This window comes from Sciurus carolinensis, chromosome 10 (assembly GCF_902686445.1).
Source record: "Sciurus carolinensis chromosome 10, mSciCar1.2, whole genome shotgun sequence".
NCBI classification, from domain to species: Eukaryota; Metazoa; Chordata; class Mammalia; order Rodentia; family Sciuridae; genus Sciurus; species Sciurus carolinensis.
This window is the reverse complement of record NC_062222.1, coordinates 870,755-886,028: the sequence shown is the minus strand read 5'-3', so window position 1 is coordinate 886,028 and position 15,274 is coordinate 870,755. Positions and strand designations below refer to the sequence as shown.

The 15,274-nt window shown below is 51.9% G+C and overlaps 1 protein-coding gene across 1 annotated transcript; it reads left to right on the top strand.

Moving 5' to 3' along the window:
• Nucleotides 1-3,590: 3,590 nt before the first annotated feature.
• On the top strand, nucleotides 3,591-9,356 carry Mad2l1 (mitotic arrest deficient 2 like 1). The gene is given in 5 exon segments (XM_047567033.1): nucleotides 3,591-3,738; nucleotides 4,057-4,203; nucleotides 6,710-6,842; nucleotides 7,891-7,994; nucleotides 8,619-9,356. Coding segments are annotated over 5 exon segments (630 nt in total). The 5' UTR covers nucleotides 3,591-3,665; the 3' UTR covers nucleotides 8,792-9,356.
• The last annotated feature ends 5,918 nt before the right edge of the window (nucleotides 9,357-15,274 follow it).

Here is a 15,274-nt window from a genome sequence, read left to right as displayed (position 1 = left end):
TCCCCTACCCTCAGCTCAGCTTCCCTCTCAAGGTGTCCTGTTCTGATGAATCCCTTCTTACAACCTCTCTGGCACCATTCAGTCCTGGATCTCAGCTTCCTACCCTGAATACTGAGGTATCTCTCACAGGTACTCCCTCAAACAGTGGCCTAAGTACCTGCATCAGAATCCCTCGGGGTACTGGTTAAACACCGCTCTTGGCCCATACTGCATCCAGCCTGTCCAGCAGAAGCAGAATACGAGTCCCGTGTGCCATTTTAAATATCCTGCTAGACACTTAAAAGAAAGGAAAAGAAGTGAAACTATGTTTTTAATCCAATGCATGTACATATATTTTGATTTGTAATCAAGTAGAATACATACTGTGAAATTTTACATTTTTGCCCTTAGTCTTTGAAATCTGGTACTTTGCACCTGCAGTTTATTTCAAGTACTTAAGAGCTGCCTGTCACTGGTGACTTATCAAATTGGACTGGACTAGACTCCTTGGGAAGGAGGATTAGGAGCCAGGAATTTTCAAGTACCCAGGAAATTCCACACACTCAATTCTGAGAACCAACACTCTAGACTTCCCTATACACAATCCATCCTTCAACCACCACTGACTAACATTTCAACCAAACATTCCTTCAGCATGTCAATCCTAAGAAATCCCTGGTACCTGCAGTTCAGTCAACTCAGATGGATATTCAAACTTCCTAAAAGTGGCCTCGCTCCTCCATCCTGCCTACTCTCCAATTAGAAAATATCTTGGGCTCTTCCATGAGTTTTCCTAGATGACCATTCAAAGGCTCAATCTTTCAACAAACACTTCTAAACATTTACAGAGGAATGCCATCAGTACGGCAGTAAGAGAAAATACAAAGAGGAGGTCACAGTTTAGACACACCCCAAGGCCAGGTGCTCACAGCCAAACTACATCATCCAGATTTCCCCAAAATGCTCTCTCCTAATCACAAAGACTCAAGCTTCATAGCCACGTGCTTGGCAGTAGGAGTCAGTGAAATAAGCTAATGAACTACAGACAAGTTTAAAAGCTGTTGGCCCTAACGATCAATCACAGTGTGCAAAAGACAACCACAGAAAAGGTCACAGCGCTTCCTCCTGCCTGTGCACACAGCACTTCCAGCCTCTGGACACACTTCCACTTGGCTAAGTCTCCTGGACACAAGCTTTCAGACTCACCCCAACCTGGTGTGACTTCTGACATACAGAGAAAACACAAGTGACCCTTTATGCAATTGTTAACAATGAAGGAAATTCTCTGAAGCAGCCTCACAAGGTGCCAAACTTCAGGTCAGGTTCCTACACAGTCTGGGGGTCCAAAGAAATCTCTGTAATGCTTAGGGTGACGACGTATAGGTTAAGACAGATGTAAGCCAATTAGGAATGGGAACAGAGAGAGTGAATTCCTAGCCAAAGCAAACCACTGCAGAACCCGGGTGGAAAGCCCAGAAGAGCCAGGAGGAAGAGGCAGTAGAGGGCCAGCGGGCGGTGGGCACAGGTCATGAGAAAGGCCATGTGTGAACCTGCTCATCTCAGGGTGGTTGGACAGCCTCTGAGCACCTGCGCTTCACACCCGCGCACACCACACAAAGCAAAACGCGGTGGCACCTGGGTAACTCGCCAGTTGAGCATCTGTGCCCCTGCAGTACCTCAACAGAAAAGGCACAGTAAATACTAGAGAGGATCTGCGCCCTCCATCGTGCTCCTGGGAGACCACCTGTTTTTAGCAATTCCTATCAATCAGGATGCTGTCATGCTGCACGTGACAGTCCTCCGAAAAAAGCCACCCAGGCTGGCAGGAGACAGAGGGGTCAAGTTACTGAAACAAAAGTAGGTTCCACGCTCTTCCACAGGCACAGCCTGTATGTCCTACCCCTACTGATTCCTTTCATCCCCTCATGCAGATACTTAATGCAACTTCCTCTACGGACACAGACTGCATCTTTTGTCTACTTTTAATCTCTAGATCTCCAAGTTATAGTAATAACTATTAGCATTTGTAGATAATTACAAATTATATTATCCTAAAACCCAAGAAATCTTTCCTGAAGTGCTGGGTATAGTATAAAGTTTCTTAAAGAGGAGGCAACTTCATAAGGACAGGTGAGTTCCATGCTCCATCACGGCGGAGCCAGAATCCTGGTCTGGACCCAACCTCTAGTGGAAGGATCCATGGACATCCCAAGTCCGAGGCCCCAACTTTTCCAGGTCTCACTGCTCTTCACACCCAAGTCTGATTTACACACACAGACTTAAGGATGTAAGGAAATAGTTTACTAGGTCACGACAGTCCAGTGAACCTGTTTTAACTCTTCAAACTGACCCAAACCTGACATGCGATGTATGGTAGGCAGAATTCTAAGATGGTTGCTCAAATCCTGGTCCTAGTGAGCACACTTCCCGGTGAGGGTGGGCAGAATATGAGGGGCTGTCAGTTCAGAGTTAGGTTCAGGGAATGGGAGAGTCTCTGACCTGATCTGATATAATCAAGTGAGCGTGTACAAAAGGGAGGACATCTCCCCAGCTTCATGGCGTGTGGTCTCTAAGGCAACGAGACCACAATGCAACAAACAGGGACCTGAAAGGAACCCACACCCCAAGGAGAGTTCCTCTGGCCTGAGACAGGGAGGCCTGGCTCTGACCAGACTCCTCCTGCAGGGCTGATCCCTGGGGATACTATGTGACAGAGCTGCAGCAGGCCTTTCTCACCTGGCTGAACAAGAGTCTGATAAAACTAAAGTTGCTCATTTAGCAGACAACGTTTTGAACTGCTTTGACAGTTAAGGTCTTCGGAAGCGGCCTTAGACACAGAACCTCCTTCACCCTGTGCAGACACCTATCCCGAATGCTAAGAGCAGGCTCCAGGGGCCCAGGACGCTGCCTCCTTCACCCCATTTAGATTCCTGTCCCAGCTGCTAAGAGCAGTCTCTATGGGCCCTGGACGCTGCACCTCCTTCACCCTGTGCAGACACCTGTCCCAGTTGCTAAGAGCAGTCTCCACTGGCACTGGACACTGAACCTCATTTACCCTGTACAGACACCTGTCCCGAATGCTAAGAGCAGGCTCCAGGGGCCCTGGACGCTGGCCCTCTTTCACTTCTTCACCTCCCTGCCGCCTTCCTCCCCAGAAACACTGCAACCCTGGAGCGCGGAGCCGGATCCCAGCAGCGGACTGAAATCCCCTGGACTTTGCCGTCCTGACCAGGGGCGCTGTCGCCAGGACCCTCTGCAGATCAGTCAACAGCCAGGCGCACCCGCCAGCGCCTGCGAGAATGGACTCTCAAGTTTGAGCAGAGGGCAGAAGGCAGAAGGCACAAGGCAGAGGGCAGGCGTGCTGCGTGGGCGGGGCCTGAAGGTTCGCGCGCGCTCTGGCTGGGCGACGTAAGGGGACCGGCGGAGGAGGGGGAAAAAAAAAAAAAGGCTTGGGATTTCGCGCCTGCGCAGTGCAGGCGCGTGGGAGGGGGCTGAATTGGGTGGCTCGCGCTTGCGCGTAGCCGTGGTGTAGGCGGGGCTTGGGCGTTCGCGCGTGCGCATCGCTGACGGTATGGGCGGGAGCCTGTGCCTTCGCGCGTGCGCAGCACACCGGCGCGCTGCGTCGTTACTTTTGAACCGGGTGGCGGGAGCCGCGAGTTAGTGCTGGCCCTGGTCGCGCACTCGCCATGGCGCGGCAGCTGTCCCGGGAGCAGGGCATCACCCTGCGCGGGAGCGCGGAGATCGTGGCCGAGTTCTTCTGTGAGTCGCGGGCGGGCGGCGGCGTGTGTGGCGGGCCGGGTGCTCCAGCGGCCCCGCGGGCCGAGCGCGGCCCGGGCGCGGCCGGGCGTTTCCGGGCGGAAGGGCCGCTGGCGTCGCCCGCTCGCCCCGCGCCGCAGGTGGGCTCGCCGGGGAAGCCTGCGGGCGGCGCAGGGGCGGGCGCTTCTGCCGCAGCGGCTCGCAGGACCCGTGCTGGGAGCGGGTGCCCAGACCGCAGGCCGCAGGCCGCGCGTTGCGCCTGCCCTGCCTCCGCAGCGCGCGCGGAGCGCCGGGCTCACCTGGGCGTCCCTCTCTTTCCAGCGTTTGGCATCAACAGCATTCTCTACCAGCGTGGCATCTACCCCTCGGAAACCTTCACTCGAGTGCAGAAGTACGGGCTCACCCTGCTGGTGACCACCGACCCGGAGCTCATCAAGTACCTCAGCAGTGTGGTGGAGCAGCTCAAAGGTGCGGATCGCTGCTGACGTGTCGGTGGCGTGCGGGGCCGTGTCCTGCAGCTGCCGGCAGTGTAGGTGGCGTGCGGGGCCGTGTCCTGCAGCTGCTGGCAGTGTAGGTGGCGTGCGGGGCGTGTCCTGCAGCTGCTGGCAGTGTAGGTGACGTGCGGGGCCGTGTCCTGCAGCTGGAGGATGCACCCGTGGATTGCCACGGAGGAGAATAAAGTGGTGTCCCACCAGGAACTAAAGTGCCCCCCCCAAAAATAGTGAATAAGTACTTCTGTTGCAACACCCAGTACGCTTTTCTCATTTGTAAACTGTTTCCATTTGGCTTTTTAAAAACTGTGCCTGTGATCCAGTAAGCCTTTTATCTGTCGGCATTCTCTTGTGAGTCGGTGCTCATTCTCCATCTCTTCCATCTAGAGTCCTTACTAGTTTTTCTTCCATCTTTCTCTCCACCTGGGATTCTTGAGTATTTTGTGTGTGTGTGTTGTAGGTGTTTCTCCCCATTTACTTTTCCAAAATATTAGTTCCAAAAAGTACTTAGTGACCCCCTTTTTTTTCTTTTGAATTTTTAAATTCATTGATCATTATTGTCTTCAGATTGTCTTTGTTTCAACATAACTTCATTCTTTATACTGTAGTTCTGTACTGATTTCAGTTTAAGTTGATCTTCAGTGAATGGCCACCAGATGGTGTGTCTATTTTAAGCTGCATTATGCCCAGGTCAGCTGTCAACCCTCCCATCACATCTGCAGGAGTGGATTTCCCCATACTTGTGCAGGTGGGGCTCAAGACTGACAGCCAAGGGAAGGTTTATTCCCTAGAATAGGTTTTCTCAAGCATAGCACTGCTGACATTTGGCCTGGATATTTACTTAGTGTGGTGTTCTTTTCTGTGTATTATGAGATGTTTAGCACCATCTTTGGCCTCTAGCCACCAGATACCAATAGCACATCCCTAACTCTGAGAACCAAAGGAGTGTATTGCCAAATGTGCTCTGGGGAACCAAGTGGCCTTTTCTTGGAAAGTCTGTCTAGTTGGTGCTGTCCGAATAGCAAGATTCTCAAGACCTCTGTTGGGGTGTGAATTGCATTCAGAATGGGGCTCAGGACTGAATTGCCCATGGTTGTTCATAGGGCTGCACTCAGATTGTTGGTCTCATTGCTGGGAAGGAAGCCTTGCCTAAGCTATTGGCTTTCTTGGGGGTTATTTCCAGTAACATTTTACCTTATGTTTGTCTAGATCTTTATTTAGCTTTTATTTTAGTTAGAATAGAGGAATTATTCTTCCGTAATGTCAAATTGTTGGTTGTTTTCAATTCTACTTCCTCTATCCTTTGAAGGACTTTGTCCTATTTCTTCTCATATTTTTGCTTCTCTGTTTTGATTTGAATTATTTCTGTTGCCTTTTTCTCTCTGATTTTAAAAGAATGCATTAGTGCTCACTCCAAATCCTTCAAATTACCACCCAGTCTCTTTCTTTTCAGTGAAATAACAAGTTGTTGGTATGTGCCAGGAATTGCAAAACCCGTGGAACAAATCTAACAGGTGCTTGTTTTTGTTCTTCCCACTGGAATGTTCTTGGTTTAAATAGCTATATAAAGTGGAATATGCCACAGAGACCCAAGTGGTCCCTGAGCCTAACACTCAACCTGAGGCTTCTCCTTTCACAGCCCCTGTGGGCTCTGTCATGTGCATAGCCTCACCAACAACTTTCCTGCAGTTGACTCACAGTCATACCTAGCCCAATTCAGGATTGTCTCCAAGATTGTAATTGTCCATTCAGAAATGTGATTGTAAACTTGGGAGCTACCCCTGGCGTGTGCCTCCCCTTTCCCATATCTACTTCAGTAAGTCTTTTAACAGTTTTACTGAGCAGTGTCTTCATCTCCACCAGCTTGCCCCCCTGCTGTCTTCTCTTCCTCCTGAGTTACTTGGTGTCCTTGACGCCCTGACACACCTCCCGGCCACTTTCCTCATCAGCCAGGGTGGCAGTTTATAATACAAGTCTGACTACACCATGCCTGCTTCACACCTAGCACAACCTCCCTGGTTCCTGAGGCTGACTTCTTAGGCTGGCCTCCATGGCTTTGCATGTAGTTCATCCTCCTTTTCTTCATTGAAGTGTGCTGGGCAGCTTGTGCCCTCTGAGGTCACATGCTCTTCCTTTTTAGTCTAGCCTGTACTTCCCTCTGTTTTGCATATTTAATGCTGCTAATGTTTAGAGCTAAATCTAGTTCTTCTGTCACCTCCCTAAATGGATTGTATGTCCCTATCGATGCTCTCATCCTCCTGTATCTTTCTCTCCATGGCAACCATGACAATTACACTACCCCCCAGCCTGTCCTCAGCACCCAGGATCACACCTGCTCCCAACACTGAACATGTGAGAAGTAGCTCGATTCTTGATAGGGGAGTTTCTCACAGTGGACTAGCAGCAGCGGGCATTGGCTGAGGAAGGGGAAGAGCCCAGGGAAGGGCTGCTCTGGAGCGTGAGGACACCCGGTTGTGTTGCAGATTGGCTCTACAAGTGCTCTGTTCAGAAGCTGGTGGTGGTCATCTCCAACATCGAGAGCGGGGAGGTCCTTGAAAGGTGGCAGTTTGACATTGAGTGCGACAAGACTGCAAGGATGACAGGTAAATAGAACAGGTTGTTCCCTCTGATGCATATTTTTGGAATTTTATTACCATATGAGTTGTAATTATATTGAACCATTTTCACAAAAGTATAGATATTAGCGACTCAGTTTTCTGTGGAAATTTCCTTTGCTTGTTTTAGTGCGTCATACATGCGTATGGATGGCATGCTTTTCACAGTGGGCTTTAGTCTAAATGGGTGAGTTTGAACTTGAATATCACAGTGGGATGTGCAGAGCCTCGTTGTACACTGGGTGGCCAGTTAGTCAGTTGCTCAGAGGTGCTTTCACTGAGGGGGATGATCTAGGCTATCTCCCAACTTAAGATGTAGCTTGTGGTGCTTCGTTTAATGTCACAAACCTTGTAAGACACTATAAACTTTGAGGCTCCTTACATGGGATGTGTCTCTGAACCATTTTTCATTATGAAATGTAGTTTGCTTTTGAAGCTTTTAATCTATTTCAGGATTTTTTTTTGGTAGTAGGATTGAACCCAGTAGCACTTAATCGCTAAGTCATATCCCTAGACCCTAAGTTGCTTAGGGTCTAAGTTGCTAAGGCAGACTTTGAACTTGAGATCCTCCTGCCTCTGCCTCAGCCTGGAATTACAGTCATGTACCACTGTGCTTGGCCAGGAAATTTTTTAAACTTATAAAAATTCTCTGATATTACAATTTAATATTTTATTTGAAACAATAGGGTAGATATTTAGGCATTACCCAAACTGGCAAGGTGATTATTCCAATTGAATGTATACTACTCATTTTTATTTTAATAGAACTTGAAGTGGTTGGCAGATTTTCTAGTCATCTCATAGTAAATGACCTGACTCCAAGACCAGCCCTAAGTGATGCTTGGATATATGAACAAAATCATCAGGATATGTTTCATGCCCACAGGGTTGTATGTCCTGAGGATACCTTTTCTTTTATTTGCTTAATCTTTTAATGCAGCACATATTTGATTTTGGAAGCATTTAATCAAGTAAATGCTCCTACTTGCTAATGCTTTAAGTCACTTGTTAAAACCTAAAATGCATTGATTGATTGGTTTCTTTGATAGTGCTCCCAGAGAGAAGTCTCAGAAAGCCATCCAGGACGAAATCCGCTCAGTGATCAGACAGATCACGGCGACAGTGACGTTCTTACCACTGTTGGAAGTTTCTTGTACGTATCATACCATCAACCGAGTCCCGTTTCTTGGGAACAGCTGAGCTAGTGCCTGCAGAGTCGCCCCTTGTTGACAGATGGTCAGGCCCTGTTGTGTCCTGTGTGTCCGGGCGCGCCTACTCTCTGGATCCCTGGGAAATGCAGAGGAGAGGCAGCGTGGCACAGCAGGCCCTCTTGGAGGTGGCGCTGGGATTCCTCCGCTTGTTGGTCTGCATGTTGCTGTGTGCAGCCGCGCCCTGCCTGCCCAGCCCGGTCGCTCTTCCTCAGACCTTCGCCAGGTGCTCCTCTGCCAGGCACTGTAGAGGGCACTGGCATGCTGTGACTACACCCAGGTGCTGGCTGTCCTGTGGCTTGTATTCAGAGTTGTCACGTGACTGTGCTCACTGTATCTTCAGTGACTTTCAACAAAATTTAAGAGCCCTGAATTTTTCTAGAGTAAAATAGAAGACTATATATAATCTGCTGAAGTAAATTTCCATTGATGGAAATAGTGATCAGAGACCAGGCTAAACTCTCTTTTCTAAAAGTGGGTAGTTTAGGGTGTGGCCCTGTAAGAGAGGGAAGGAGGGCATGTTTACTTTGGGAAAATGGCATATATAAATGATCTCATCTCCCATTCAGGTTCATTCGATCTACTGATCTACACAGACAAGGACTTGGTAGTACCTGAGAAGTGGGAAGAGTCGGGACCACAGTTCATCACCAATTCTGAGGAAGTCCGTCTGCGCTCATTCACCACCACGATCCACAAAGTGAACAGCATGGTGGCCTACAAAGTCCCTGCCAACGACTGAGGCGGGACGAGGCACCGCACTGCGAGCTCAGCCTGGCTTTGCTGGGGCCGAGTGACGCAGCTGACGACGAGTTTCAAGGGTGACTGTAGCTGGGGCCGGCACCTCAGGGAGCCGTGTGCCCAGCGACCTGCCACAGTTGTTGCAGTGAGGACGCTGCACGTGGTCCCGGCTGCCACAGGTCGTGTCCGTGCTGCATGGAATCCCCTGACGCCATCTCGCAGGTGGAGGTCTTTTGCTACCAAACTAATTACTCTTCTGGGTTGTTTTGGTCAAGTGATTGACTCAGAATATAATAGATATTTGAGTGTAAGATAATATAGCAACAGAGCACTGAACACTCAGAATCTTTGTTCAGCTCCTGAAGTGATGAAAAACTGCTTTACTGGGTCCTTTGTCATTTATTATATTGTACAGTTCCCACAGGGACAAATGCTGTTTGGTTTTAATATCTAACTTGAACCCAGAAGCAGTTGGTAAGTGTACTGTTTGATTCTTACGATGCAGAGCTCTCACATCCTCTGATGTTTGTGAATCAGGTTTCAAGTGATGATGGTGAATAAAGTCAAGCTGTATGTTTTAGATCTGTGGTGAGCATTCTGGTTCTGGGTGAGGCGCCCATGCCGCTGCGGCAGAGCAGTTCCTGTGGCACGCGGTTTCCCTGCTACTGGGCTGCACGCGGACGTGGAAGGCCCTGCGGAACTCCAGCCTCAAGCTGGCTGCTGGCTCCTGGGCCCAGCAAGCTCAAGGGAGCCTTGCTGTGCTGGCAGGCGCTGGGCATGGTCACCCTCGGGGCTCACCGGCTGTGGTGCCTTCTGTGCCTCGGCCTCACTGTGACTCTTCTAATGTCCTGCTCAGTTTGGCCTCACTGTCTCCTCGGCTCACCGTTCCAAGCCCTGTACCTGTGCTGACTCATGCCACCTCCTCCTGTGCAGCAGGCGCCCACCGTCACCACCGGTGCGGATCTCAGGTGGTTAGCGGCTGCTGCGCCCCACTGTGCAGAGTGCTGGCATGGGAAGGAGGCTGCGGAAAGTGCCGCAGAGAACCAGGAGCACCCACACGGGTCTGCCAACATGCCCTCTCTGTCCATCTGGGCGGACCCTCACCTGGGACCCAGCCAAGCCTCGGGCCCCCGCCTCCCCGAGTCTGTGCTAGCCGGACGGTGGTCAGCGTTGAAGGTGAGTGTCGCGAGTGCTGCTGAGAAAGCCGTTTCCTGAGAGCTGAGCTGCCTGGGAGCCTGGGGGCTCTTGAGAATGGTCGGCCACAGTGTCACTTCCTCTTGGGGATGCTGGTCATGCGTGAAGGGAAGTGACATTGTCAAGTCCAACGGAAAGCCTGGGTTTCTGACGGTGTCTCAGGCAGTGGCGCGTGGCCGTTGCTACACCTGAACCCTCCCTGCGTTGCAGGGACCGAGCGCACCTGCGGGGAGGAGGAGAGCAGGAGTGGAGCTTCACTGAAACGCGCAGGTGGAGATTCTGGGCCTCTCTTTGGAAATATATTTGAAAATGGTTTAGATGACAGTTACTTTCCAAAAGCATCAAATGCTTTGCTGATCAGCCTCTTTGCTAATCACTAGAATGTTTTCTTTCCCAGAGATTCACCAGTAGCAGCATCTTACATACTGCTGATGACACTCAGATGTCCTGTGTGGCGGACTAAGAATGACCTCCCCGTCACACATCTGGTTTATTCCAGTGCTGACTTTGCCTGTAGGAGCTCAGAACAGGGATGGATGTTCTGGGCCTCAGCACTGGTCTCAGGTAGGAGCTGGGAAGTCTTGCCTGCAGTTCACTCCACCGTCCCAGCACTGCCTTCCCTCAGCCCTCGCAGGGCTCGTGGACGGCCATGGGGAGATTTCCCGGAACATGGCTCATGGCACAGGGAAGTAGAGCCAGGCTCCACGCAGGGAGCAGAGTGCTGCAGGGTCCGAGGCAGGTCCTGCTCCTCCAGCGTCTGCAGAGAGCGCACAGTGACGCCACTCAGCCTGGTCCGTCTCGAGCCACAGTGAAAGTTCTGCGCCCAGTCTAAGTTTGGGGGGTAAGAGGGTTCTGGAAATAACTAAGGGCTGAGCATAAACTTTGATCATTTTTTCTCAGCTAACATTGTTAGGGCTGAGTTCTTAGATATTTGTGTCATTTGCATGTTAGTATTTTGGGATACTGAGGATTGAACCCAGGGGTGCTCTACCACTGAGCTACACTCCCAGCCCTTTGTATATTCTACTTTGAGGCAGCATCTCACTATGTTGCTGAGGCTGGCCTTGAACTTGGGGTCCCCCTGCCTCAGCCTCCCCAGTCAGTGGTCTCAGGTGTGGCCACACGTTCCTGTTTGCTGCCGTGGAGTTTCTGAGGAGCCAGTCTGACCTTCGTTGCCCCTTAAAGACACTGTCAGTTAAGAAGTAACATTTGGAGTTGCTGCTTTGTTGGTAGAGATAGAGCAGGAGGCTTTGGCCTCTGGCCCCAAGTGGACTTGTCCTTCTGCTTTCTACCACCAAGGCTCTTCTGGGGAGAGGTGTCTAAACCAACAGTTGGGGGAACTGTGACCAGCTTCCATGCCGCATAGAGCACAGAAGCCAAGGTTCCACGTCTGCTGGGCTCTGGACCAGAGCTGGACTGAATTGGTTTTGCCTTCCATAGGTAGAGGGATAAAGAGTGGTCCAGTAAGCCCATCGAAGTCTGAAACGAGAGTCCAGAAGGGACCGAGCCATGCCTGGTCTTGAGAACCCTAGGGCTGTCCATAAAACTTGGAACCTCCGAGGGAATGCTCAAGCAAAGATGGAAGCATCCTCTGCCAGCCTTGGCTGCACAGTGAATCAACAGCAAGCCTTTTCCTCATGACCCTCGGCCTCAGCTAGGAAGGATCTGTTTCACGCGTCTCATTCCCGCATTGGAGAGCAGCGGCCAGCCAGGGCTCCTGAGGCTCAGCCTCAAAGCTTTCGCACTGACATCTCCAACATTCTGCCAATCAAAGCATGTTTGGCAGGCTGACTTTGGATGGGACCAAGAGTCCAGTGGACCCTGCAGACAGCAGAACCTGTGGAGACTCAGGTCCCTTATAAAATGGGGCACCATTTGCAAATGACCCCCACACACTTTCTCACCTTAATTCACCTTGATTACGTATAGCTAACTAAACATGAGTCCGATGTGTGCAGTTGTTATACTGCGATGTTGAGGGAATGATGAGAAGAAATGTCTGTACGCTCAATATGGACAACGACTTCTTAAAAATAGTTTTGGTGAATGGTTGAACCAAGAGATGCAGAACTGCAGATAAGGAGGGGTGACCATTCTCCCACAGTGAGGGCTGGGGCAGCTGCCCGTGGTGGGGTGGTGCAGTGAGCAGGGCTTGGCAAGCTCTGCAGGTGGCCAGACTGGGCAGTGCGGCTTTGCTGGAGTGCTCGCAGCCCCGGCAGCCAGGCAGAGGTCAGCAGGCTGCAGGCTGTGCTCCAGCGCCTCGGCGGCCCGGATCTGGCCTGGGGGCGTTTGCCGGCCACGTGTGGGACCACAGGTGCTCCCTCGAAAGGTGTCCTGTGTCATCTCCACAGCAGCTCAGATCGCACGTCCCTCCTGGTTTTACCTCAGTTCCGTTTTCCCTGCAGCACACTGGCTATTTTTTGAGGTACTGTCTAGGAACTTCTTTGGGGAAGGGAGGTTCTTTGGCACGTGATAGGTAACAGACTCAGAATAGCAGAAATGATCCGTGATTCTGTCTCAGATATTTCCACCGTGTAACATGCACGGTGAGAGGATGCGCTGTCAGCACTGAAGTGCCGCAAGTTCAGTCACCACCTGTGTTTTGGAACATAGACTCAGAGTGTCGGCACCCCAAGGTGATACTCTGCTACACAGTTTTTTCCTGCGTCCAGTTGGCTGCTTGGTGTGTGAAGCTCTTCTCAACATGACGTCATGACAGCTGTCAGGCTGCCCTGTAGCTTCCGTGTCTTCCACACGTGGCACTAGCGTCTCATGGTGGCAAGAATTCCTCTTGACTCCAAAGACCACATTTAGCTTTTCTTAGGGGAATTTCTGCATTAAATACATCAGCTTTCCATGGCCACGTGCTGCCCAGGAGTGAGTGAGTCCCTGGTATTGGGTGGAGGTGGAGCCGCAGGGCCAGCGGACACACGCTGTGCTTCTCCTTTGGGTGGCCGCCGCCTGCCCCTGGACAGGACACTCTGCCTGGCTCCCTAGCAAGCATGACAGAGGAGTGTCCACAATGGGCCTCCTGAGGAGTCCCGGAAGCCCCACCACCTGTGAGGCCTGACCATGGGTGGGAGGAGCCCAGGACAGGCTGCCTTCGCCATCTCGTCTGGAGAATGAGCCGGGCGAGCTGACTTCACAGCCAGTCAGGGCTGTTCATGGAGCAACCGCAGTCTCTAGGGGACCAGATTTGGTTTAAGTAGTAAGTGACTTCTCACTCATTTTTATTTATGAAATCATACTTCAAGTTGTATTCTGTGAGGTTATAAAGAAAGTGAGAACTGCCGAATTTCAGACTTTGTTGTTTGTATTAAAGTCACATCTTTAGAGAGCGTTCCATTCTCCTTGATTGTGGCTTTGAAGGACAGCAGCACTCACTGGTGCTTAAAGCTTAAGTGGGGCAAATTGTCACCTCCATAGAGTGCACATTCTGCTCCTGTCTGCAGACGCTGGTGACCCTGCACAAGCCTTGGGAGGCGGGAGGGAAGCCATCAACTGGTCCTCCACTGCAGGGAACTGCAGGTGTCTCGGGCCACCTGTATGTCCTCTGCGTCTGACCAGCTCTGTGCCAGGGATGCCACTCCACTGCAGGGAACCGCAGGTGTCTCGGGCCTCCTATGTGTCCTCTGTGTCTGACCAGCTCAGTGCCAGGGTTGCCACTCCACTGCAGGTGTCTTGGGCCACCTGTGTGTCCTCTGCGTCTGACCCGCTCTGTGCCAGGGACGCCACAGCTTCTGTACTCCACCAGTTCACTTCATGTGTTTACCTGGCCATTTTGCCAAGCTGCCTGCATCTGACTGAGGGCTGCATTGTCTTGGAATCTCCCTCCAGATGTAGGCTGGACAGGCGCACTCGCCTCCAGGAGAGGAAGCAGAGGTCCTTGCTCTCTGGCGAGGCGTGTCCCCAGGGGTGTGAGACAAGGAAGCGGGCCTCTGAAGTGGCAGTGTGGTGGCATTAGAGTGTGCGAGGCCCGACATTCTACATCTGGAAGGCAGTCCTTGGGTCACTGTTCACAGTAGAGCACAGCTCTAACCAGGCCGCGGGGTCCAGCCTGTCAGTGTGCTTCACCCCCGGACGCCCGGCCCTTCCAAGTGAGCGGAGGCTGGGGCTCCTGGCGAGGTGAGACCTAGACCCAAATTTGGGCCTCAGAAATCACTTGATGTGGGGAGAGACTCAGGGAAGCGATGGAGCCCCGGATGAGTCCTCTGGACCAAGGAGGAGCCCAACACCAGTGCAGGGCAGGAGGGAGCAGGACGTGAAGGGCTCGCTCCGGAGGCGGGGCCCAGAGGACAACCACGAAGCCACCAGTGGGAGGGGGGCATCCTTGTGGGGCAAGCAGGGGCTGGTCTCAGATGAGACCCCAGTCTTCACACAGCCCCGGCGTCCAGACGGTGCAGAGCTGGCCCAGACCAGGAGCAGAGAGAAGCACTGCCCTCCAGCTCCTGCAAGTCTGGGGACGGTTGCTGCTTGGGATGGAGTGAGGAGGAAGGTGGGAAGGGGCCCCAACACGCCTCCCTCCCTCCACTGCCATTGAGAGCGGCTGCGAGGGGGAAGGGCAGGGTCTCGGCCAACACCCACACCTTTCCTGTGTGCGACGCGGGCCTTCCTCGGTCTCGAGTGGATCTCACTTCAGGTCGCATGCTGACGGGCTTTCAAAAACAATGGGTAGCTCACACATTGTAAGACGTGGTTCATCAGGAGATGGGTTACACCAGAGCTTTCACAGGCACATAGGAAATGACGCCCTCACGCAACTAGGTGAGTCGGTGACACCGTCCAGCGGAGTCAATTTGGCGCGGGGGACAAAAGAGTAGCGAGGCTCTTGAATTCGGAACGGTTTATTGATGAATCAGGAAACCTGGAACCTGGAACCTGGAACCTGGAACCTGGAACCTGGAACCTGGAACCTGGAACCTGGAACCTCGAACCTCGAACCTCGAACCTCGAACCTCGAACCTCGAACCTCGAACCTCGAACCTCGAACCTCGAACCTCGAACCCCAGCACTCGATGAGAGCCAGCTTATATCCCCCCCAGGAGGTGAAGGGTAGGGCTGACACCAATTATGCAAAGATTAGGTGAGGAGCTAGCTGCCCAATCATGGTAAAGGTCAAAAACGAGTAGGCACGATCAGGAGCACTCGGGAACACCTGTGCACGCGCTGTGTGCGTGGACTTAATTGGATACGGCCAATGACAAATCACCTGGGTGTGCTTATGTTAATCAACCTCCTCACCGCCGTTGTGATCAAAGCAGCCTCTGGCTGGCCACCAGGTGCCATCCCA